At 58.8% G+C, this 24,089-nt stretch overlaps 5 protein-coding genes across 5 annotated transcripts; 3 read left to right on the top strand and 2 right to left on the bottom strand.

The window, feature by feature from the left end:
* Nucleotides 1-2,314: 2,314 nt before the first annotated feature.
* On the bottom strand, nt 2,315-3,509 carry BKCO1_500067 (short-chain dehydrogenase; the record flags this gene model as incomplete). The annotated part of the gene is made up of 3 exons (XM_020276890.1): nt 2,315-2,438; nt 2,563-2,838; nt 2,923-3,509. 3 exons carry the CDS (start codon nt 3,507-3,509, stop codon nt 2,315-2,317), a joined length of 987 nt encoding a protein of 328 aa, XP_020134156.1.
* A 294-nt stretch (nt 3,510-3,803) lies between these two features.
* On the bottom strand, nt 3,804-4,949 carry BKCO1_500066 (alcohol dehydrogenase; the record flags this gene model as incomplete). Its single annotated transcript, XM_020276889.1, has 3 exons — nt 3,804-4,562; nt 4,625-4,637; nt 4,699-4,949. 3 exons carry the CDS (start codon nt 4,947-4,949, stop codon nt 3,804-3,806), a joined length of 1,023 nt encoding a protein of 340 aa, XP_020134157.1.
* A 1,319-nt stretch (nt 4,950-6,268) lies between these two features.
* BKCO1_500065 (steroid monooxygenase) lies at nt 6,269-8,493 on the top strand (the record flags this gene model as incomplete). The annotated part of the gene is made up of 6 exons (XM_020276888.1): nt 6,269-6,468; nt 6,568-7,047; nt 7,184-7,474; nt 7,537-7,614; nt 7,675-7,974; nt 8,157-8,493. The coding sequence occupies 6 exons, from the start codon at nt 6,269-6,271 to the stop codon at nt 8,491-8,493; spliced, it is 1,686 nt and encodes a 561-aa protein (XP_020134158.1).
* A 1,546-nt stretch (nt 8,494-10,039) lies between these two features.
* BKCO1_500064 (c6 zinc finger domain protein) lies at nt 10,040-13,346 on the top strand (the record flags this gene model as incomplete). The annotated part of the gene is made up of 3 exons (XM_020276887.1): nt 10,040-10,241; nt 10,313-11,991; nt 12,045-13,346. 3 exons carry the CDS (start codon nt 10,040-10,042, stop codon nt 13,344-13,346), a joined length of 3,183 nt encoding a protein of 1,060 aa, XP_020134159.1.
* A 7,536-nt stretch (nt 13,347-20,882) lies between these two features.
* Nucleotides 20,883-22,142, top strand: BKCO1_500063 (uncharacterized protein; the record flags this gene model as incomplete). The annotated part of the gene is made up of 4 exons (XM_020276886.1): nt 20,883-21,100; nt 21,150-21,353; nt 21,414-21,597; nt 21,657-22,142. 4 exons carry the CDS (start codon nt 20,883-20,885, stop codon nt 22,140-22,142), a joined length of 1,092 nt encoding a protein of 363 aa, XP_020134152.1.
* Nucleotides 22,143-24,089: the final 1,947 nt, after the last annotated feature.

Genomic DNA, 24,089 nt, shown 5'->3' with positions numbered 1-24,089 from the left:
CGACAGTTGCTGCCTATTCGGCCACTCAAGTACGCGTATAGCCTCTTTCCGTCACTTGTCGGTCAAGCATCACCCAGCATCAGCCAAGGCAAAGCTTGGCTTCGGGTTTAACGGACATGACTGCAACGTCCTCCGGGCTTGCATGAGCTCCCGTTTAACAGTACCGTCTTTGATCACAGAGCCAGCGCAGCTGCTCCAAAAACCCGTGAGTTTGAATGACTCAACGGCCTGCTCGCAACACCCGACAACAAGAAGAACACAATGGGACCGTGCTCCGGAGGCCTTCTGAGTTTATCTGAAGCACCGAACTCAGGGAAGAGATAGATCTGCACTGAAGAAATCTCACGAGCCTGCATAGGAGGAAGCGCAGGCGATTGTGGACCCGCCAAATCCTTCCAAATGGAGCGCTGGCCCACATGCCGGCCTCCAAGTCGGACAAAATTAGCATATGCCTCTCCGCCTGGAGATATAATAAAACACTACGGAGACGCGGATACGGACAAGCCGTATCAAGATGCAAGTGTTCAGTTGTGTTCTTCTTGATTTGTCAAAATGAATTTGAAGTATTGAACGAGATTCGCCTTTCACAAAGGAAAAGCGACCGTGTGTCGAACGCATGGAGTTCGCCGAAGCCGTCCTAAGGCCGTCGACGGAGGGAGCGCCATGTTCGGCTTCTTCACCAAGAGCGGGGAGGTGCTTGCCGCACAGTTATCACAGCGGAGACATCGATGATTGTTGGGCGATAGCAACGTCAGCAATAGGGCTCAAAAAGTGTGCGGAGAGTGAAAATGCACAGCTGTCCCGATGCAGTAAGGTGTGCGAGTGGGGGCTGGGGCCGAAGCTCAATCCGCTTTCCATCACATGCATAGGAAGGATTGTGGCCCCTGCGCATCTTGAGCAGGGCGCAGCACGACTATCGGTGTAGTAGTTTCTGATGTCTATTCTGCCTTGTACCCTTATATGCCTGCCTAACGAGATCGAGCAAAGTTCTGATGATGAGAGGATCAGCTTGTTTGATCAAAGCGCAGAGCCTGACCTCGCTGTAAACGGCTACATTGTGCGCAAGCCTTGTGGATCGGAAAGGGACGGCATAACCTACATGAGTGCCTGCAGCCAAATTGTGGAACGACAGAAACCGCTCCCTGCTCCCTGGAACCATGGTACAGTTTATCTTCAGCACGGCCGACAGATAAGCATGCAAAGTAAATCTCCCTGGTAGTGAACCCTAAATACCTACAGAGTCCACAACAACAGTCGTGGCCCTTTTTTCTTTTTTTGTGTTCCCAGACATACACAAGCTCCACAAGCTCACTAAGAGATCCGTTGACGAACGATATGGGTCAAACGCTTGCTGCAGGGCTCACAAAGAGCTACTACCTTTGGCCTCATAATTCTCGGCCAACGGTACACGCTCTAGATCAGACGAAGATACCGCGGAAGGTAAGCCACGAACCGCTCTTGTTCTAGAAACTTGATCCGAGACATGCAGCTCCCTCCTCGACGATGATGTCCAGCACATCAGGTAAACGGCATTGTTTGGGGCCCCGGCCAGATGTGCGAAGAACGTGGCTCGTGGCATGGGAAAGAGCGGGGATCCTGCCGCGGCCCGGGAGGAGTCCAGTCCAGAAGCCATGATGAAGCAATAATGGAAGCATCATGTCAGACGAGACGGAAGCCTCCCGTCCGCTTCCGTCCCCGCTCTGCCACCGCTTTCGGTTAGCGACGTCATATGGCCACCCATGACGCAGAAGCTCCCCCCCCGTCGCCTATAAGTAGCAGCGAGCTTCCGCATCACTCGGAGCGCAGCAGTTTCACCGAAGCAAACCAGAGATACATACATCTCCTCGCTGGAAAAGACACCACTGCATTATTCGAACTTGAACCAGTATACCTTTCGAACCAACCATGGGATGCAACTGCGGATCTACTTGTACCTGCAACGGCCCTCAGTCCTGCACTTGCGCGGGAGGATCCTGCTCTTGCAGCAGCTGCGGCGTGAGTGATCATAGAGTGCTGCTGTTGTGGAATATGAGAACTAACCATCCCCTTATAGAAATGAGCCATCAGGATCAGGACATCAGTCTTGACGGCCCTGCTTTTTCCTTCAATTCAGTCCATTCCACGAATATTGCAGCCCACGGGCGATGAAGTGGCAAAAAAATGTATTACTTTGACCTTCTGAAAAGAAAATGGAACCACCATTGCGAACGCCACGCAAATTGCAAGTGACTGTAAAACACGGTTCCTACGCCCCTCCCCCTTAACGAGGCCACGTCCATCGAGTCGATTAGCAAACCTCGCGAGCACAGCCCTCTCATGCCAGCGCACCGCTCACGCACCCCGGCTCAATCGCTTCCAGCTTCGCAACAAGCTGATCCCACACCTTCTTCTGCATCTTCCGGCCTTCCTCGGTCCTAATGAACGGCGCCGTCTTATCCCTACAACACACACACGTGACATCAGCCCGAGTCCCACACATAGATAGACAGACAACAAGAGGTAGGTAGGTAGGTAGGTGGGGTAGGTAGGCAGGTAGGTAGATAGGTAGGTAGGGGTACTCACGCCCTGATCTCGCAATCCCCACAGACCTCGCCATGGCTCTCCCTCCCGGCCACCGCCGCGTGCAGCAGCGTGCGGCTGCCGACCTCGGCGGAGCGGCCGACGAGGGCGCGCATGGTCACGATCTGCAGCCAGTAGCCCCAGGGCACGTTGCGGGCGAGCTCGGTGGAGCAGAGGCCCGGGCAGAGGAGGTTGATGACGACGTCGGTGCGCTCGACGGGCTGCAGGCGGGCGAGCTCGCGGCCGGCGTAGACCTCGAGGAGCTTGGAGACGGGGTAGCTGGGCGGGGCGTCAGTGTCGGGTTGTATGTATGTACCTGTTTTACGTGGGGGGGTGTGGGTGTGTGTCTGGCTTGTTGCTCACCGTTCGGACATGTAGGTCGCGTTGTTCTCGGCCAACGCGGCGAAGACGTCGTCCTGCTGGCCCTCGAGGAACTTTGCGGTGCGGTGTATCCCGCTCGTGACGATGGTCAGGTGCGGGGTGGTGGCGAAGGCGGCGGCGCTGGCCTTGAGCTTGGGGAGCAGCAGCACGGCGAGCAGCACCGTCCCGATGACGTTGACCTGCACCGACGTCTCCGTGCCCTCGGCCTCGGTCCACTCGGCGAGGGCGACGCCCGCGTTCTCCAGCAGCACGTCGATGCGGTCCAGCTCGGCGGCGGCGCGCTTGGCGAAGGCGCGGACCGAGGCGTTGGAGGCGAGGTCGAGCGGCCAGACCTCTGCGACGCCGGGGCGGCCCGTCGCCGCGTCGATGGCGTCCTTGGCCGCTTGGCCCTTGGATGCGGACCGCACGGCTAGGATGACCCGGGAGGCGTTGAGGCGGACGAAGTGCTTGGCCGCTTCGAAACCGATGCCGGTGTTGCTGCCCGTGACGATGATGGTTTGGCCGGTGCAGTCGGTGGGCGCGATGGGGAGGCACTTGTATTGGTCGCGGAGAAGGTCGAAGAAGGGCATGGCTGTGGCTGTGGCTGGAGATTTGGTGTTTGGTGGTGGATGTGATGCGGAGAGTCAATGGTGATATACTCGAAACATAACAATTTCATGGTGTTTTTATATATATGGTTTGTAGAGCAGAGGCGGAATCGCTTGTAGGCCGTCTCCGGGCTTAAGTCCGGGGAAGGTGTTGGAGGTTGGTTGAAGGATGACGCTGTGACGTGCTTAACTCCGGCTGCTCCCTTGTCCGGACCCCGCGGATTCCGCACGATTCGGATGGTCTGTCTATCCGCTTTGCAGGGAAGGGTGGGATTATTAGTCCTGAGCTACGAGCACTCCACGGTATCGCATCCTCCCCTCCTCCAGCGTCGCGAAGGCGTCAGCCACCCCAGCCTCAGTCATGGGGAAGCTCTGGATCCACGGCACGATGCCATGCCGGCCGACAAAGCGAAGCATCTCAGCATAAGTCTTCCTCGACGCCTCGGTCGACGAGATGATCTTGTGGCCGGGCAGGACGAAGGCCATGTACGGAATGTGGACAGGGTCTTGTTGGATGGTCATGAAGACGATGCGAGCCCTCGGCGCCAGCAGCGGCAGCAGCAGCTCGAGGTCAGGCACGCGGTTGGAGCACAGCAGGAGCACGTTGATGGACGAGCCATCAGGCGCAGCCCGTCCTCGCTGGCGGAGCGTGTCCAAGGCGATGAAGTCGTCGGCACCGAGCTTAGACGCGTCGGCCCTCTTGGCCTCGTGGTTGGAGATGGCGGTGACGGCGCATCCCCAGCGCGCAGCGAACATGATGGCCATGTGTCCCAGCCCGCCGACGCCGACGACGCCGACCCTATCGCTTGGTTTGGTGTCGGCGGCGCTAAGGGCTTCGAAGGTGCTCGCGCCGGCGCACATCAGGGGAGCGGCCGACTCGGAGGGCACGTCGTCGGGAATGGGGTGCACGAAGGGACGGCTACGGATGGCGTAGTCGCCCATGGAGCCCTGGTCCAGCTCTCCGAAGGCGAAGCCACAGGAATGGGCGCAGTACTGCGGGTAGCCTTCGGCGCAGCACTCGCAGGAACCGCAGGACTGGACGACGCGGTCGGTCAGCAAGGTGCTCCATCTGGTGGGCAACGTCGCGGCGAACGCACATGGTGCAGCCAACTGGCGGCGGTCAGCCTCGAATGGATAGAGGGGCGCTGTTCGTCGTCCAGACGGCACTCACCCCCAGCCGACCCTCTGGCCGAGCGTCAGGTCCGTCACTTGGGTGCCGACGCGCACGACGGTGCCGACGCCCTCGTGGCCCAGGCCGCAGCCCTTGGCGGCGTGCTTCGCATGGACGTCGGTGTAGCAGAGGCCGCTGTGGGTCGTCTTGACGAGCACCTCGTTGGCTCCCAGCTCGCGGTCGGCCGACGTCCTGACGAAGGCATTGGAGGGCTGGTCGAAGCGGAAGGTGGTGATGGCGTAGGAGGGCATATCGTGTGCGGGCGTCGGCAAGCGCGCCCGCGGAGCTGACTTGGGCCCCGACTTCTGAGCCGGCCGGCCACTACTTTTGCCGCCATCCCCGTCATTCTGACCCGCGAAGACGGAAACAATGATTCATCTCTATCCAGACATCGACCCGTGAACAGGACTTGCAACGTACAGCGAACCGGCCTCGTAGCTGTGCCCTCACCACCCACGCGTGCGACTCAGCCGTCTCCATCAGATCTTTCCACATCTGGAAGATTACTACGCAAGATGCATCCCGGTATTATGCAGGTCAACTTCACACAAGATGTTCTTGCATGCATTCACGTATTTTATTGGGACCATCGGGACTTTGACTCGTTCTTACAGGTTGAAACTTCGGATTACACACTTTCTCCCAGCTTCATCTCCTCGCAGAACCTTCTCCACTGCCCGCGAATTTATGCATGCTGGAGCAGTTTCAGTCAGCGCTAATGCGCAACAGACATTATCTATCATTACTACCATCACCCCCCGCTTCGGCTCTATACAGTTGCACCGTGCTGATCTATTGCCATCTGTAACCCGTCTTGGAAACGACTATCACTGGGACTGCTTGCAAATCTCGGAAACGCGGCAACCCGGAAATGTTCAGCCTCTCGGAAATATTGATTTCTGCCCTGCGCATGACGCTTCAGCCCTCTCTGTGGGGCTCAGCAACTATCGCATGGTGGCCAGACTCACGACAACCGAACACACCCCCGCTTGCCAGAGAAGCCGCGGTGGACCGTAGCCACGTTGGCGGGGCTGACAACACACAAGCTCCATTGCGGCTGTAAACAATCCCCGTCTGTGCTGCGGATCCGGATCCGGGGAACGTTGTGGGGAAATGTAGTCACGCACGACGTAGCTTCGACGAAATGCGGGGAGCGACTATCTGCTGCACATCGCCTCCAAAATCACACCCGACCCCTCCTTTCACCATGCGGAGCCGCACCAGCTTTCAGCGCGCTTCCGCTCACCACCACCTGCCCGTACACTCCCCATTGGACCATGTACCAAAAGTTGCCTGATGTAGACTCAACCCCTCACCCATGAACAGCTGGCTGCCTGGGATCCACGATGTTCCTCCTTTGCTGATCCCATCTCGCGGAACCGTCCAAGATGACATCTCCATTTCCGCCTCTGTTTTCTTCGTTTATGCCTCTATTTAAACCAATCTTCTTTGCCTTCTACGTCTTGAGACAAACCTCGCATTCCCATTCATCATCTGAACCTTCATAAGCTCTGTACCCTGCACAGCCCGTTTCCGCTTTGAGCCAGCAGTTCAAAAATCCCCATTCACCATGGTCGGCCCCATCAAGACCGAGCTCCGCGAGTACGCCCACCGGCCCAGCGACGGCACAGGGCCCTACGCCGACAACCTCGAGACGGACGTCTTGATCGTCGGCGCCGGGTTCGCCGGTGTGTACCTCCTCCACGAGCTGCGGTTGCAGGGCAAAAAGACCGTCATCTACGAAGCCGGCGACGGTTTCGGCGGCACTTGGTAAAGCCAGCCCCCTTCTCCTCCTCGTTCCTCTCCCCATCCTTCTTTTCCTTTTCTTTCTCCAGCTCCACCCCCACTCACCTCCTCCTCCTCCTCCAGGCGATGGAACCGCTACCCCGGCGCCCGCGTCGACTCCGAAGTCCCCGAATACCAGCTCTCCATCCCCGCCGTGTACCGCGACTGGACCTGGACGACCAACTACCCGGACTTCACCGAGCTGCGCGCCTACTTCGCCCACGCCGACCGCGTGCTCGACCTCTCGCGCGACACGGCCTTCAACACCGTCGTCGTCGGCGCCGCCTTCGACGAGGCCGCCGGCCGGTGGACGGTCAAGACGGAAGACGGCCGCACCGCGCGCCCGCGCTTCCTGATCGTCGCCGCCGGGTTTGCGGCGAAGCGCTACGTGCCGGATTGGAAGGGGATCGATTCTTTCGAGGGCTTTATTTGTCACTCGTCGTTTTGGCCAGAGGAGGACGTCGACGTCAAGGGGAAGCGGTGCGCGGTCATTGGGACGGGCGCGTCGGGCGTGCAGATATCCCAGGAGTGGGGGCCCAAGGTTGGGGAGGGCGGGAGTTTGAAGTAAGCGTGTTTTCTTCCGTGTCTCCTCTGACATGTCAGCATGTCACTGCGAGAGAGAGAGAGAGAGAGAGAGAGAGAGAGAGAGAGAGAGAGAGAGAGAGAGAAATGAGCGTTGCTAATGGGGTTGAGCCAACAGGGTCTTCCAGCGGACGCCCAATCTGACCGTGCCCATGGGGAAAAAGCCCCTGACGGCGGAGGAGCAGAACCAAACGAAGCAGTTCTACCCGCAGCTGTTGAAGTTGCGCGAAAAGTGCTTTGGGGGCTTCATGTTCGGCTTCAGCGAGAAGAACACGTTCGAGGACTCGGCCGAGGAGCGAGAGGAGCACTTCCGGAAGCTCTGGGATCACGGCGGCTTTTCGTTCTGGCTTGGCAACTACAAGGATTACCTTTTCGATGCGAAGGCCAATCGGGAGGTGTACAACTTTTGGTAAGTCCGAGATCCTGGACTCTCCCAAGACTCTAATGTTGGGCTAATGCGCAGCCATGCAGGGCTAAAAACCAACGAGCTCGTATCGGGGACCCCCGGAAGAGAGACTTGCTCGCCCCTCTGGAGCCCCCACACGCCTTGTAAGTACTAGCACTCCGTCCAATCCCCTTGGGCTGCGCAAGCTGACGGGCACATTCCAGCGGCGTGAAGCGGCCCTGCCTGGAGCAGAACTACTACGAGCAGTTCAACCGCGAGAACGTCGACGTCGTAGACATCGCCAACAACCCGGTCGTCGAGATCAAGCCCAACGGCATCCTCCTTCAGGACGGCACCCTGCACGAAGTCGACGTCATCGCCATCGCCACCGGCTTCGACATCACCACCGGCGGCATGACCAACATGGGCCTCACCAGCATCCACGGGACCACGCTCAAAGACGAGTGGAAAGACGCGGCGTACACGTACCTGGGCACCACCGTCAGCGGGTATCCCAACATGTTGTAAGTACATACATACCGTACCACGCATCACCCCAGTCCCGTCCCCGTCCCGCGCCGTCCCGCTGTGCTGCACGCGCGCATACGCACGTACGCATGCGGTGCAGTGCAGCGCAGCGCAGTGCATCGCATCGCTTTGCTTTACTTGCTGGCTTGCTTGCTCACAAAAAGCAACAATTTACCAGCCACCTCTACGGCCCGCACGGCCCGACGCTCCTCTCCAACGGACCCACCAGCATCGAGGTCCAGAGCCGGTGGATCGTCGACTGCATCAAGGCGGTCGACCGGGCGGGGCTCAAGTACATCGACCCCACGCCCGAGGCCAGCAAGGAGTGGAAGCAGCGCATCAACGAGCTGTCGGACAAGTCGCTCTTCCCGACGACGCGCTCGACGTACATGGGCGGCAACGTGCCCGGCAAGCCGTTCGAGCAGGTCAACTACGCCGGGGGCATCCCCATGTATGCGCAGGAGATACGGGAGGCGCTGCCGGGGCTCAAGGGGTTCAGGACGGTCAAGGCTTGAAGACTCCCGAGGAGTGGTTTGACTCGGATCGATACTTTTTCGGCAGTGCCTCGTAGGTGTGTAGGCTACAGTGGGCTCGGTGTCTCTGGTGTCGGAGCTCTAGCATGCATCGTATAGCTAAATACAGACGGTTTCTGCATACGCATTCAAACTTGATTAATGCTCGACAGACAGTCTCACTTCATTTCCGCCCGGCTGGGACTTTCCCCACTCCATGTCCACAGCACACGTCGATCGCTTGCTTAGAATGCAGTCCGGGTGAGTGTTCTCATTGGAAGTGGATGCAGCAATGGCCACGACAGCTGTGGGGCTGTCTCATGCCGGGTAGGGCCGAGGCGCCAAAAGACTCGGGGTAAGGCTTTAGCAGCCCTTACATAAGCGGGCAATCTCGAAATCTTTTCACCATGTGGGGCCCGCCCTGTCGAAACCCGGGGTCTCTGTCTATCTCGACCCACAGAAGGGAAAGCGAAAGACGCACAGTACGGAGTAGCACTTGAGTGTTGCATCCAGTCGGCAGGCTGATATGGGAAACGTGTTCCGACTGCTGCCAGCATTAACGTACGTCGTGCGTGAGGCTGAGGATGCTGATCCCGACAGCAGGCAAAAGCAAGCAAAAGCAAGCAAGCTAGAGCTCACAAGGCTGCAAGGTCCCGGGATGTCTGGTTGGTGGGATGTGACAGTGGGCTTAAAGGGTGGTGCATGTATAAGGGAAGAAGCACGGGCGAAGTGGTACTGTTACGGCCTGGATTGGGCAAGCAGAGCAGCAATAAGGGGCTGGTCTTACTGTAGATGGCGGCAATGTCCGACCGCTGTCTTCTGGACCCTGCATAGGCAGGCATATGCAGGACCCACGCGTGATTTCTTTTGGCGCGAGCAATTTCTGGTCCGGAGGATGCTTGGCACGGGCGAATTTTGCGCTTTTCGGAGTTACACGACGGCTTGACGAGGCTTCGGCCTTGTCCGCCATGGAGCGCAGACGTGGTTTGCGTGTCGGATCAAACGGGGGCCGGGCAGCCGAGGGCCGCTGACGGTGCCGTGCCTCTCTCGGCCCATGAGGCAGCTTCGGCAGAGGGCAATCGATCCATTGGAGTGAGTACGGACACACCGCCCCAAGAATAATACGACGTCGCCGGTGAAAGCTGGATCCGTGGTTCACTAGAGATACTGTAGATGACGGGAGCCCCACGTGGAAGCGCAATGGACCGGTGGCACTCCCGCCAATGGCAAGTGTTGGGCAGGCGGCGAGTTTGTCAAAGGCTCGGGGCTAGAAGGGAGGCCTCCTTTCGGCGGGCGGGATCTGCCCGCACAAGCGCGGCCGTCGCCAATGACAGGTCACGAGCAACTCCTTTCGACTTCGCCAGCACCGGGACACGCGGGACGCGTGCTGATCCATCGCCCTAGAGCACGATAGCCCAATCAGCGGCTCCCCCGCATTCCCCACGGCTGGGCCTGATCCCGGGTGTTTATCTGTGTGGTTAGCTGGCGGGCTCGAGTCAGGATGAGGCTAGCAGCGCATCGTCTTATAACTGATCCAGGGGCCCCGCCTATGGAGACCCGCTTTCCACGTCACTCGCAGGCCGACGCCGACATCATGTCCCATCCGCAGCCCGTGTGCGACTTCTCGACCACCCCGACCTCCTCGCAGCCCATGAAGGCGGGCTTCAAGACCGGCCGCCGCCAGCACCGCAGCTGCGACCAGTGCCGCAAGGGCAAGCGCGCCTGCGACGTCGCCTTCGCCAAGGAGCCGGGTAAGCTCTCCCTCTGCTCGCCGCCCTGCACCACCACCAGTTCCCCCACGCTCATCGCTCGCCCCCTCCAGGCGGAAACTCGGACGACATCACCGCCCTCGGGCCGTGCTCCAACTGCAAGCGGACCGGCAAGAACTGCACCCTGCAATGGCTGCGCGCCGTCCACCGCGCCTCGCTGCGCCCGCGCCGCGACTTCGACACCCCTGCCGACCCGGCCAAGCCCGACGACGACACCACCACCACCACCCTCTCCCAGTCGCCCCAGGCCCAACAAGGCGCTCGGACCCTGCCCACGGCCTCTGATCAGCAGCCGGGAGCTGCCTATGCTTACTCGTACCCTTACTCGCCCACCGTCGCCGATCCCGTGTTGGCCGTCCTGCTGCCGCCTCAGCACCAGCACCAGCATCAGCAGCATCAGCAGCATCAGCAGCACCAGCAGCAACAACAACAACAACAACAACCCCTTCCCGATCAATGGCCCGCGTCCGGCTTCGACCCTCTGCCCCTGCGCGCCGTGGCCGACGCCCTGGACGACGATTTCCGCTTCGAGCATGTCCCGCAGGAACAGCAGCCGCAACAGCAGCAACAGCAACAGCAGCAGCAACAACATCAGCAGCAGCAGCAACGTGAACAGGCCGACTACCAGCGTGCCTTCTTCCCCACGGCCGCGGCGCCGCCGCCGTCGAACGTGTCGCCCGGGTCCAACGGGCTGTACCTCGCGGGCGCGGCCTGGGAGTGCGACGAGACCAGCGAGAGCCCGGAGAGCGTGGAGCAGGCGGTCGAAGACGTGCTGACCGAGTCGGTGACGCAGAACGAGCTGGTGCCGTGGCGCATGGCGGCGGGCGGCGGCGGCGGCGGCGGCTTCGGGCAGACGCGGGCCCGCAGCCCGTCGTCGGCCGCCAGCTTCAGCAGCTTCATCGACCACCTGCAGCCGTCGACGCTGCAGAGCCGGCTGTCGTCGACCATGAACCAGTCGGTGCTGACCAAGGGGCTGTGGAAGGTGTACCACGACAGCTTCGAAAACGCCCTCTCCTGCTGGCTGACGGAGAAGACGTGCCCGTACACGTACCAGATGCTGCCGGCGCCCGGAGACAGCAGCAACGACGCGGCCTCGTCGTTGTCAGAGGTATGGGGTCCCGCGTGGGTGGATCCGTCGTACATCGCCGCTCTCTTCGGCGGGACTGACCAAGATCCTTCTTCACAGGGCAATCGCATCGTCAAGCGCGTGTGCCACCTGGACAAGTCGTGGGCGAAGCTGCGCCACCGCGGGCCCATGAGCCAGCAGGAGGACCGCGCCGCGTCGCGCGCCCTGCAGCTGTCCATCATGGCCTTCGCCACCCAGTGGGCCCAGGGCAGCCAGCGCAGCTCCGCCCAGTTCGCCGCCGACGATGCCGGCATGCCGTTCCCCTTGGACGGCGAGTTTGACCGCATGCTGCAGGAGTCGTTCTGGCACCAGGCCCGCCGCGCCCTGCAGGACGCCGCCGACTGCGAGTCGTTCCGCGTCGTGCTGGCCCACATCATCTTCTCCTTCACCCAGAAGCCCCTCAACCTGGACCAGCACGTCGCCGCCGACGCCGCCGAGGACGGCGACACGTCGCGCCTCGACGACATCATCGAGGCCGAGGGCCCGCCCGTCTTCCTGGAGACGGCGACGAGGCAGGTCTTTGCCCATCGCGCCAAGCTCAACCGCATGATGGGCCGCACCGGCCCCTCCAGCCCAGCCAGCAATCTGGAAACAGCTGACCGCAAGGTACGTATTTGCTCCTCCTGGCTTCCCGTTCGCGCTGCTGACACACCCGGCAGACATTCGACATGATGTTCTGGCTCTGCGTCATGTTCGACACGCTCTCGGCCGTCATGAACGACCGCCCCCTCATCGTCTCGGACAAGGACAGCAAGATCCACCCGGACCGGAAAGCCAGCGCCTCCAGCGCCACCAGCAACGGCTCGGCCGCCAACATGTTCGACGCCGGCTCGACCGGCGACCTCTTCACCGACGGCGCCTTCTCCGCCTCCCTCCCGGAAGAGCCGTCCGGCGACCTCTGGGGCGACCTCTTCCTCAAGCCCAAGCAGCTCCGCTGGGGGAACCAAGGCATCCCGCGCTGGCCCTGCTCGTACGAAGAAGCCGCCACCACGCTCTGCAACGCCTCGCCCGTCAAGGTCCTCCTCTACCGCAAAGTCGCCCGCCTCCAAACCCTCATGTCGCGCGTGTCCACAGCCCCCGCAAAGATGGAAGCCTCCGTCACCGAATCGCTCAAGGTCTACCAGCACTGGAACGCCACCTACCGCCAGTTCTTCCTCGACTGCATAAACCACCACGAGTCGCTCCCGCCGCGCATCCAGTCCTGGTACGTCATCCTCGCCGGCCACTGGCACCTCGCCGTCCTGTCGCTCGCCGACATGCTCGCCCGCATCGACGAGGGCGGCATGGGCCTGGAGCCGCAGCGCGAGCAGCGCGCCCGCTCCCGCCTCGTGGCCATGCTGCGGAAGGAGAACGCGTCGGCCATGTCGGACGTCGGCCGCGTGTCGTCGCCCGGCGGCGCCGACTCGTCGTTCGCCCGCGCCCAGGACTTCCACTTCGCCGTCAACAAGGGCGCGCTGCTGACGGAGCCGTGGACCGTGGTGCTGGTCAGGGCTTTTGCAAAGTCGGCCCGCGTGCTGCTCGACCTGGTGCCCGCGCCCGACCAGATGCACCTGTCGCCCGCGATGAACGGCGTCGGCGTCGGCGTCGGCGTCAGCATGGGCGCCGCGGATGAGTACATGCGCCGCTGCGAGCACTGCATCAAGGCCTTGTGGTACCTCGGCCGCAAGTCGGATATGGCGTACCTCGTCGCGACCATCTTGTCCAATTCGCTCAAGGCGAAGGCGATGAAGTTGGCTGCGCCGTCGCCCTTGCGACAGAATAGCGGCGTGGGGGCTGCGGCGGCACAGCAACAACAACAACAACAACAACAACAGCAACAGCAGCAGCAGCAGCAGCAGCAGCAACAGCAGCAACAGCCTCCTCAGCCTCGCCGACCGACCATGGACTCGAATTTCTACGACCCGTGGCAGGGATGGGGGAACGGTGGCCATTTGGACACGTCGCTCTATGCTACGTTATAGAAGTTTGTTGGTCTTATAGGATGGACGGGAAAAGTAAATGGATTACGCGCTTCTCTTTCTCTCTCCTTTTCTAAATTTGGGAAGATGTTCGTTTATAGACGGGAATTACGCCGTGACGGTTCTTAGTCTTCTCTCTCTCTCTCTCTCGTTCTCTCTCTCTCTCTCTCTTATATTCAGCTACTGCGCAATCATAGGGCTCAATATACCGTCATGGTCGGAGGGGGTGTTGCTACATATACGGCTAGGCTAGGCTTACACGGTTCAGGGTTGAAGGTTGGAAACCGGGGGAGTGCAAGGTGTTGATCGTTTTTATTTACTGTCGATTTCTCATGTACAATGGAATTGCAAATACATACGTCGTTCTCAGCTACATACGAACGTCAAATCTGTGGTAGCAGCAGCAGCAGCAGCTTCGGGCTCTGATAGGTACCTATCCAATCGCCCGCCAAGAGTGGCGGCGCCAACTCCACGCAAGCCCCTTCCGCCCACCCCAAGCTTTCCGCCATGGGATAAGAAAGAAAGAAAGGAAAAAAAAAAAAAGCCTCCTCCGGACGGCCCGCCGCCACTCCTGCTACTAGCCCCAGCCATCATCGCGTTTGCCAAGCGCCCAAAAAAAAAAACGGGCGGCGCCAAACTTGTTTTCCGCGCCTGCAACGGCGTCCGTCGTCGATGATCGGAGGGGGACATGAGTCGCAGGCTCGCAGCGCGGCGGTCCCGACTCCCGAAGCACACCAGTCCGAAAACAGTCGGCCGAACGAGACAACGATGATGATCTCCAGCCAGCCCCGTGTTTCCGCATCCGCCCGGCCGCCGCTGGCCTTTTTTTTCAGCAGCAGCAGCCCATCTCTCGCCACGATCTCTCGATCCGCATCCGTTGGTCACGAGACGGGAATGCGTCACAAGTCGATCCAGTCGCGGGTGGCTCGGCGACGTTCTTGTTTTATTACTGATGTTCGCCGTGACGCGTAATTGCGAGGGCCGGCTCGATGGGGGAGACTTTCTTGTTTTTATTATTCGGCTTACGTGGACGGACGGCTGTGATGGTGTGGAAACTGGAAAGCGTGATGGGTTGGGTTGGTATGTATCATCCCCTACCTAGGCGGGGACCAACAGTTGACCCGATCCCGCCGGAAGAGACACCGAAGGTCTTTGTGAGATGGAGATTGCGCTCGGAGCGAGCGCCTCTCGAGAACCGTGGCAGGCAGACAGGCACGTTTGACTTTCGGGTTCTTCCTTTTCGAGCGAGCCTTGCTTGTGTCGTCGTCGCTACGAGCCAACGTTTCTTCGGTCGTTCGATGAACGCGCGCCATCAGCCTCTAGAAGTGCGTGTACGGCATGGGCGGTTCTGCTCGTTCGCGGACCCAGGTACTAGCTCAGGTGCAGCAGCGAGCTTGCCTCGCGACCCTTTTTTTTGTATTAATTTTTTTTCTTTAAACAAAAATCTTCCGTCGAGATATACCCAGAGGGCGATCGCGGTAGAAACCTGCAGGCTTATCAGCCAATGTAGTCTCAGCGCCTATCAATCGACTTGAAGAACTCAAGCTTGTCATGCGTCTTGCGGTCCAGCAGGAGTCAGCGGTCGTCTGCTTATCCTTGAGGGCACCGGGAAGGCAAACCGCCAAACCGACAAACGAAGACCTGCAGTACGTTCACATGGTGTTGCTGTACTTTCGACCCCTGCTTCTCCTGACGGACCGGTGCTTTATTTCTCACCTTTCCTTCGGAAGAGCTTATTGTCGGCGGTGCGGTCCGGTGCAAAACTTGGGTTTCCCCAACTTCGGAGTACGATTGCCGGAGGGGGCGTCATCAGTGGACCCACTAGGATCTTCGCGTCGCGATTATAGCAGCTGTGCAGCTTGAAGAAAGATGTCCGTAATGCGGGAAGTCGATGTTAACGACATGCGTTTACCGCAGGAACGATTACCATATATGTATCAAGTCTGGCGGTCTGCTATTAACCCATAGGTCGTAAGAAAGAAAAATCAAAACGTAAAAACAACTTCATGTAGTCAACCTCTAGCTAACTTGTCTTTGGTCGATCAAACTTACGCCCTAAGCATGTCAGAGTCACCACTTGACTGTTCTCGCACGCACGAAAGAGATTATCGCAGGGACATCCTTTTTACAGCACAGGCGCTTCGATTTTGTACTCTCGATAATTAATCATATCCAAGCAGGGGTTTCAGTAAACCAATTCAACCAGTTCAAGCTTTTGCAAAGACCAGATTGCACTTACTTTACCAACGCTTTAAGCCACGTAGATTAGAACTCTTCTCCCAAATTACGAAACTGAATTGCAAACTAGACGGGTACATCAAGCAAGTACCTACAACGGAACCACGGTCTGAATCCCGAAACCGTGTTAAATTGATCAACCCTCATATCGACTGGGGGGAGCCCTGTATCCAAGCCCAATTGACACACGGCACGTCGGAGCTCGGCTTCGGGGCCCGGATGACTGACTGACTGACTCCACAGCGCAGCTAAGCTAAACCCCAAATCCTTTCCATCCCAAGCATACGAAAGGCTGTTAACAGACAGATTCACACAACCACGCGGCCTGGCACTCGGATGTTTACGCGGTCAAAGGGCTGCTTCTCCGAAGAGTTATAACGCATGATCGTCGATCCGGGAATCGGATGGCGACCCTCGTCCATGTTCACCTGCACGCGCTGGCACGGGTTCCATTGTTCCTGCCCGAGGGCACCGTGGAAGTTGTCGATGGCCTGCCGTGTAGCTTGGAATGCATGGAATGGAGGGCCATCGGACTTTTGATTAGCATCCATGCGGACCTGCGACCGGCACGCTCTGAATGGGGGTATGGGAGAGTACCGTTTCGTGAACGTTGCTGGGTCGGGGTTCTGGGGCCGGTTTAGGATGGAGAGGGCTGGAAGAGTCTGGGCGTTCGCAAGTGTTGTGGATTTTGGGGTGCGACGCGGGACGGAGCTCGGGGGGTGGTGGTACGACTTTGAGAATGCGGACTATCTGAGCTCCGCCCATCGCTTGCTTCTGACGTCGGACTCGCGCGTCTGGGCTGGTGGTTGTGGTGCAGCGCGTAGGCTGTTCAGCGCTACTGAACTGTGTTGTGGTGTGCTGACGGCTACCACAGGTGGCTTTCCGAAAGGGTGACAAACTTGCTGATGCTGCCCGCACGTCTACCCCGATATCTACACCATGACTTTTACGATCCACCACCTTCAGCGATCACACCCTGAGCGCACCGTATAGCTCCACGAAGGACTCGGAATTGAGTGCGGACCCAAAATCTTCCAGCGACGAGGTAGTCAGCCAAGGGGGCCCGCCAAACCTCAAAGCCATATTCGTCTACGTCCCCACCAACCTCCACCGACCTAACCGACGCTCTGAGCCACGCTTCTAGTGCAGCCCCCCGCGATCGAAGAGGGGCAAATCGCCATCCCCGAGAGCGGGCGCCATCGTGCACTACAATCCCGCCGAAGTACGGAAACGGCCGCCTCACTTGCGCCATTCGATTTCGAACGGGGGGTCCGCGGCGCGATCCAGCTGGCCGGGATGGCTGGCTGGAGAGAATCGCGCAGAGGCCGGCCGGCAATGCAAGGACGTGATCGAGGAAGCCGGGCAACGGAGGGGCGTTGACGGAGGGAAGATGCCTGTTCAGCTGGAAGCCCCGGCACCGCATGCAGCCTGTTTGGGATGTCTCATCGTTGGCAGTCGGCTGCGAGGAGGAGGCCAGCAGCATTTCCATAGCCGCCAACCTGTCATCAAAAGCTCTTGCTCCTCCTCCTCCTTCCCCGTCGTCGCTATAAACCCCCCTCCCCGCCTTCCTCTCGCCGTGGCCAACATGTTCCTGCACGTTGTCATCCCAACTCGTCCACCGGCCACTGCGGCTCCTTATAATCCCCGAGGCGGCGGCCGTGCGAGCCGCTTCGCTTCTTCGACGGCGACCTATCGCGCGCGGGCAGAGAGGGAATCAAAAGAGAGAGAGAAAGGATAGTCGCGGGGGAAAACGGTTTATTTACGTTGGTAGTGGTCGTCCGCTGCGCGACTATATTGGAGTAAGTGGGAGAAACGTGCCGCATTTTGCGGTTTTTTTTTTATACAAGGATGTCGGCGTCGTCGTTGTAGATGTTTTTTTTTTTGCCTCCTCGTCCACGCGGCACAGGAGCAATGGTGGTGGAGAACAAAAAACGAGGGAGAGCGGGATAGCCTGACTGGTCCCTGATGGGCCATGCTGTGTGCAGAGATTGTGCATCGTTTATCTCATGAGCGGCGAGAAACGTCCTTTTTTTTTTTTTCTCTCTCTCTCTTTTCGGGGAGAGGTTTCAACTGAAGGTGTCAGTTATACATGCTTGTTGGCTGTGATGTTGGCAACGCGCATGACGCTCGGGGAGCGAGTTACTTGTTGCTCCCGGACGGAGGCGTGCAGCTCCACAGGTAGTGGCTTTGTCGACTGTCGGACGCCCACAGCCCGATCATCACGGCGGGCTTTGGAGGAGGTACGGCAGTTCCCGACCCGGGCTGAATGCCGCCTTGTGTAGGAACGACTACGTTGGGTGGAAGCGCGTGAGGAATACGCGTTGAGGCATCGATTTGATCTTAGGCGACTGTAGATCACGGAAGCCGGAGGCGCGGCTTGCGTCATGGCCTGGAGATTTCGTTTCCCTCCTGCTGTTTATGCTGTGCTTTGATCGTCGTTGTACTTGCACTTTATGTGAATGTGGCGGGCTTCCGGCTATCAAACGCTCCTGTGTGCGTAACTGAAAACGCATTGTAGGTCGACTCACTGGAGCGCGTATACTTGGAATGGTCAGCTTTGGAAACGATCCCTTTTCTCTTGGATAAGGCGCTCTATGTTGTGCAAACATCAGCAAACGTGGTTTGCAAAGATGAACAATTAAGTATACTGTGATCAATCCTGCATCGTTACCTTTTCTTAAAAGTGATGGAGAGGTAACTGACACATCAGATACTTGCGCCTTGCCTAGTGTGGGCCAAGGTGTATACTATCACTTGGGTCGACATTTGTAAGATACATCCCAATTTCCAAGTTTACTACGGCGGTCACATTATTCCTATTGTGTGATACGTGCTGCCGCGATGCATGTCGGTGCACTGAGCCCTCATCCCGAGGCCGTCATGGATTTACTACTTAGCAATAGGATGCACATTGAACATGCATCATGGAGAGAGAGCGCGCGTGTTGCACGAGTCATAGCGAAATGTCTTGCCAAGCAGCGGAGGATATTTATGGATCTGGGGAAACGGTTGGGCTTGAGCGCAAAGCAAGCATCCCCAATCGAGGGGATCAAGAAGAGAGATGTCGCAATCCGAGGCGTTTGGGAGAGTTGACCAGAGCCTGATTGGTAGCGATTTGGCGAAAAGCCGCGGGCCTTGGTGGTTGCTACGAGTCAAGAAAATACGAGTGGCGCAACCAGTCGGCGTACTGACTCGTCCCTGCCTGAGGATCGGCCGATGTCGTTTAAAGAGACAACTCTATTGCAACCGCGCGTGTACTACTTGGTGTGCAAGTGGGAGGTTGGTTTCGCACGTGGAGGAGACATAGGTCCCCGGAAGATGCCGTCAGGGGCTCCGTTTTTCGCAAAGTCGACTTGTCTGAGCTTGTCCACAGCGGAAGAGGGAGTGATGATCACGGTAAAGGCTGCAAGGTTCGGGAAAGGAAATCTTGTTTTGCAGCATGCTGTCATGCGTAACGCATGAGAGAGGCGACGCAGTGGCAATTGACGACGAGCTAGGCGGGTAAGCGGAAGAGGGATGCCGCGACGCGAAATGAGTATTGCGCAACAATGAAGCAGGCAATGTGTCTGGACGATGGTTGGTGATTGGTGGCTTGTTCTCCACAGGTGTCCCTGGATCGCCAGCAGCAGCGAAGGAGCCTTGTCGATACGAGAGATGCGAGACTTTGACAGCGACGCTCGCGTTTTTCCGTGGCAACAGTGGGGAGGGGGCTTATTCTCCGGCGGAAAATTGATAGGATCGTCTGTGGAAGCGAGCTGCGGGTAAGATGACGGGATCTGAGTGAAGATGGACTGCAACAGTCGGACAGCGGCAAGGCGAGAAATGGGCAGCGCCGTTGGCGACGGTTGGGCAAACAGACGAGCTGGTGCTGATCGGGCTGGTGCAAGGCACGGCAGATCCGAGGGTGCTCCGTCCGCCCGAGATCAGAAAAGGCGAAATAAATATTGGTGGTGATCCGTCATGCCACGCGCGATGCGATCAGCCAGGCCCTGTCTGCCGTGGCCGGCACCCGCTCCCCTCTCCGCATGGCATTGACGAGAGGGGAACTGGCGAGGTAGCGGGGGAGCGGTCAACAGCGCGAAACATGGATGAGGCTGGTGATCGCCGCGTCGCTCTTCATGCCGTCGGCGGGCGAATAGGGGCGGCTGCTGCTGGACAATCGCAGCCGGAGATTACGACGCTTGCCACAGGGAGGCTGCGGTGGTCGACGACGGTGGTCGACGACGGGCGAGGGGTCGAGGGCGGTCGAGGGCACAAGGGCGGCTTTGGGCAGGCGGGACTGAGAGCGAGAGTCGGAAAGGAAGCGACGCCGGGAACGAGCCGAGACGCGCGCATCATCCATCCCACTTGCATCCCGCTTGCATCCCGCTTGCACCTCACCAGTGCTTTCCACGAACGCCTCCACTTCGACTCCATCCCGCCCAATCTCCCGCATCCAGACGCGACACCGCCAGCCCGCCAGCCCGCCAGCCCGCCAGCCTGCCCCGACACGCGGCGGGGGCAGCCTTCCTCTGGCACTCGGCGGCTCGGAGCAGGCGTTTCGGACGGGCTGACCTCTCTCTAGCGCCGTGGCTCTGGCCCGCCCAAGCTGCCTCAGAGAAACGGACGTCACGCACGGTGCACGACGCCCCGGCACTTTCGTCCGCCCAGACCGGCCCGCACGCCTTCCGTCTGCTGGCCTCGGATGTATGTACCGTCACTGTCGGGCTTAGGTAGATCGTCTCGTACCCTCATCACCACCAGCGAGCCTGGGGTACAGCCACTACCAGTACCGTTATGCCGCGGTGAAGCACGCTGCCGTCTCGTGAGCCTCAGCTCCTTCCTGCCTGCATGGCAGGCTGGCAGCTGGCGCGTCATTCCACGTGCGGCTTGGCCGGACCATGTGCAGATGAAACAGTTTGCTCCCCGCATTATTCCCACCTCGCCAGGACCGTGGTCATGCAGCCCAGCGACCCCCGCCAGCTCCGGCCTGGCCTGCCCGATCTTTCGACTTCTAGCCGCGTTCCGTAGCCGTCTGGCGACATGCAGGAACAACCCGAGCACTCAGCCCATCCGCCCTCCACGGCCCTTGGCAGGGACCAGCCAGAAACTGTGGACCGAGACGTGCCCCCGTTCATTCTCTTGCAACCATGATTTCCCCCGGTCCATCTCCGGCACTCTGCCCAAACTCGGCGAACCCACTCTCGTCTCATATGTAAAAACTGCCGCCCTTGCGCCGCCATTCCGCCATGCTTTCCTGTCACCTTTCGGATTCCGTACACGGCCACCCCGGCCCTCCCGCTCCACCAACCCTCGCCAGCCATGGACACCTCCATGACCGACACCAAGGTGTCCTCCATTGCCTTCGGCTTCTTCCTGGGCTTTGGCTACCTGACCGCCTGGGATGCCTACAAGATCACCGCCCGGAACCGGAACCCATGGCGAAGTCTGTTTGTGTGGATGGTGTGGGGGGAACTGGCCGCCAACACTGCCATCGCCATCCTGGCCTGGTTGTTCCTCGAGGGCGTGCTTCCACCAACGTAGCTTTCATCCCACCTGCCGCTTGCCCGCACCGCTGACCACTCCCAGATTGCCCACCTTCTTTTTCATCCTGCTGTCATGGGTTTTCGAAATCCAGTTCATTCTCCAGATCATCGTCAATCGAGTGGCCATCATCTCCATGGACAGCCGCGTCCTCAGCTATATCCGATGGGGCACCATCACTTTCATTTCCCTCATCAACATCTCCGTCTTCTGCATCTGGCTGCCTGCACACTTGGGCGCCCCTGAGAAGTATGTACCAGCTCCCACTGCGCTCCGAGAAGACGAACACCACGCTTACCCTGTCCGCAGATTCACAGAGGTCAACAACGTCTGGGACAAGATCACAAAGGTCCTAATCGGCCTGAACGATGCAGCTCTCAACTGGTACTTCATTGACCAGGTGAAGAAGCGTCTCATCGCCAACGGACTCCAGAAGTACAACGCTCTGGCCCGATTCAACACCCACATTATTCTGATATCCGTCGGCATGGATGTAAGTCGCCCGCGGCTGCCACACCCCACATGGCTACCCAACTAACAGCGATTCTCTAGGTGCTCATCATCGGCACCATGTTCCTCAAGAACGGCGCCGTCTTCATCCAGTTCCATCCCGTCGCGTACACGGTCAAGCTCAAGATCGAGCTGTCCATGACCAATTTGATCACGCGCATCTCCAAGGAATCCATCAGCGAGCGCAACCTGGGCACCACGTCGACCAGCCACGGCCACAGCCGCTTCGCTTTCAACCCGCGCACCACGGCCACGGGCAAGGACGTCGCCCTCGACGTCTTCCAGGAGCAGAACCACACGTCGACCGTGTCGGCGCAAAAGTACGACGAGGAGGAACACGCTGAAGGGCTCAACCAGATCTATACCAAGCGCGAGGTGACGGTGCAGGTCTCAGACCCTCAGGACATCAACCCGGAGAGCATCTCGCAGCCGTCGGAGCACGCCAGCAGCAGGAGTAGCAAAGAGCACAACACCTTTCACCACGGGAGCCGCCAAGATGACGAGGTTCCCCTGTCGTGGAGACGATGAAATCTAGACCAGGATACCCCCACCCACGCACCAAAAGTAATGATCTGATCGTCTGTTGTCGATTACAACACCTCTCCCTTTAATACCACACGTTATACCCACCATATGTTCAATCAACGTCCATACCCCGTTCCACCTTCTGCAATGCACTGCTCTCCTTTCTCCATATACTTAAAATGGACACCATCTGAGAAACACGCAACCACATGGAGAACTTGACTGTGAATCCGCACATGATCGCTGCAGGCGGAGCCCGATGAAAAACGAGCACCTAGCGGCCGAACAATTCAATGCATACAATAGCGACGCCGTTAACCACCCCCTTGTATGATTAGCGACGGCGGCATTCAATAGACTCACACAGCCTAAGCGCGAACAGTAAAAGGTGTTGCTGATCGAAGCCCGATCCGCCAGATCGTCATATACCAACGACGTTTTGTTCAAACTATAATCACTCAAACTATATCTCCTATAACCCTGCCTTTCTGATGGTTTCCCAGTTGAGGCTAAACTCTGCTTTGCACGCGTCAACGGAGTAGTCCCGAAGCCGATCTGTCGCCAAGGTCGATAGTGCGTGACGATCTTGCTCGCCTGGAAGCTGCTCTCGTGACTTCTGCAACGATGGCCATTCGCTCGACAGGGCCAGAGCAGCAGCAAGCCCTGTACCTCTCTTTCTCCCTCAATTGCCGTTGCGCCCATCCGTCACATGCAAGCATTGGTGATCAAGAGCCGAGGTGTGGATTAGACAGTCGGCGACGATACGCGGCGGCTGCACTGACCACCCGTCGACCGTTCAACGCTCTTTCTCGGCCTTAAGCTCATTTCGACCATCTACAGGGGGGGCAAGATGAGCGGTGGGAACGTGGGAACTCGATCGCGATTTGACGAGAGGCACAAACGCACACACGCACCACTCACACACGCACACACACCGGCATTTTATTTCTTTCTTTTTTGAAATTTTGCCGACTCTCGTCCAAGCGTCGACCGCGGCCGGCCGGCTCGGAAGCACCCGACACGTGTGTATCCGGCGGCGCATCCTACCCGAGAAACGGTTTTGAGAGAGCAAGAGATAGAGCGCCATCGAAATTGGAGAGAAAAAAAAACAAATAACAATGAGTGGGGGTGTTTGGCGCGCGGTCGCTGGCTCAGGGCAGTAGATGGCGGGTCGTCGTGGGGCCGATTGCCGGTTTTTTTTTTTTTTTTTGCAGAACGCTTGAAGAATTCCGCGAAGTTCGTCAGGGCGGCGCGGCGCCCCACATATTAAGAAAGTGGGTTGATGAGTGGCAGAAGAAGAAGAAAAAAAGCAAAAACGAGGCAGATGGGAAAGACGTCGAATCGGAGGAGGCAGGCAGGCAGGCAAAAGGGAAGTCGGACGTTTTTGCCGCGTCTTACTTACTCAATAGAGCCGGATGATCTCGACAGCCGCGAGACGAGTGCACCGAGATCTGTGGATAACCCGATTCCCCGTCTCGGCTCGCGGCAGGATTGACTGTTCGGCCGGCGGCGGATATGCAGCTAGCCGGGTGGTAGTACAGGTGGGAAGTGAGCAAGCGATCGGGCGACTTGTGTTTGATCCACCACGACGGCCACTGAGTTCAATTGCGTCTCGCATCCAACCTCTATTGATTAGGTAATTTACTTGCACAGGGGGGGATGTCAGGGGCACTCCACGCAGAGAGGGAGTACGACCGCGTCATCGCTCGCCGTGTATGTTCGTTGGTATGATTTCCTACAGTGACCCCCTTGAATTGCCAAGGGTATTGACGGATATGGCTATGGCATTTGGCCACGGATGCAAGCGCCCGATCGGCTTGACTCCTTACCACGCTCTACTACGCCGTTCGACTGTCTTGCAATTAGGGGTATTATGCGGCAGCCGGCAGGGGTGGCAGTGCCGGCAGTGACGCGGCAGTGCCGCCAGCCATCTCGCGCTACCGGTAATGC

Source organism: Diplodia corticola (assembly GCF_001883845.1).
Source record: "Diplodia corticola strain CBS 112549 chromosome Unknown scaffold5, whole genome shotgun sequence".
Taxonomy (NCBI): Eukaryota; Fungi; Ascomycota; class Dothideomycetes; order Botryosphaeriales; family Botryosphaeriaceae; genus Diplodia; species Diplodia corticola.
This window is presented reverse-complemented; position numbering and strand designations above follow the sequence as displayed.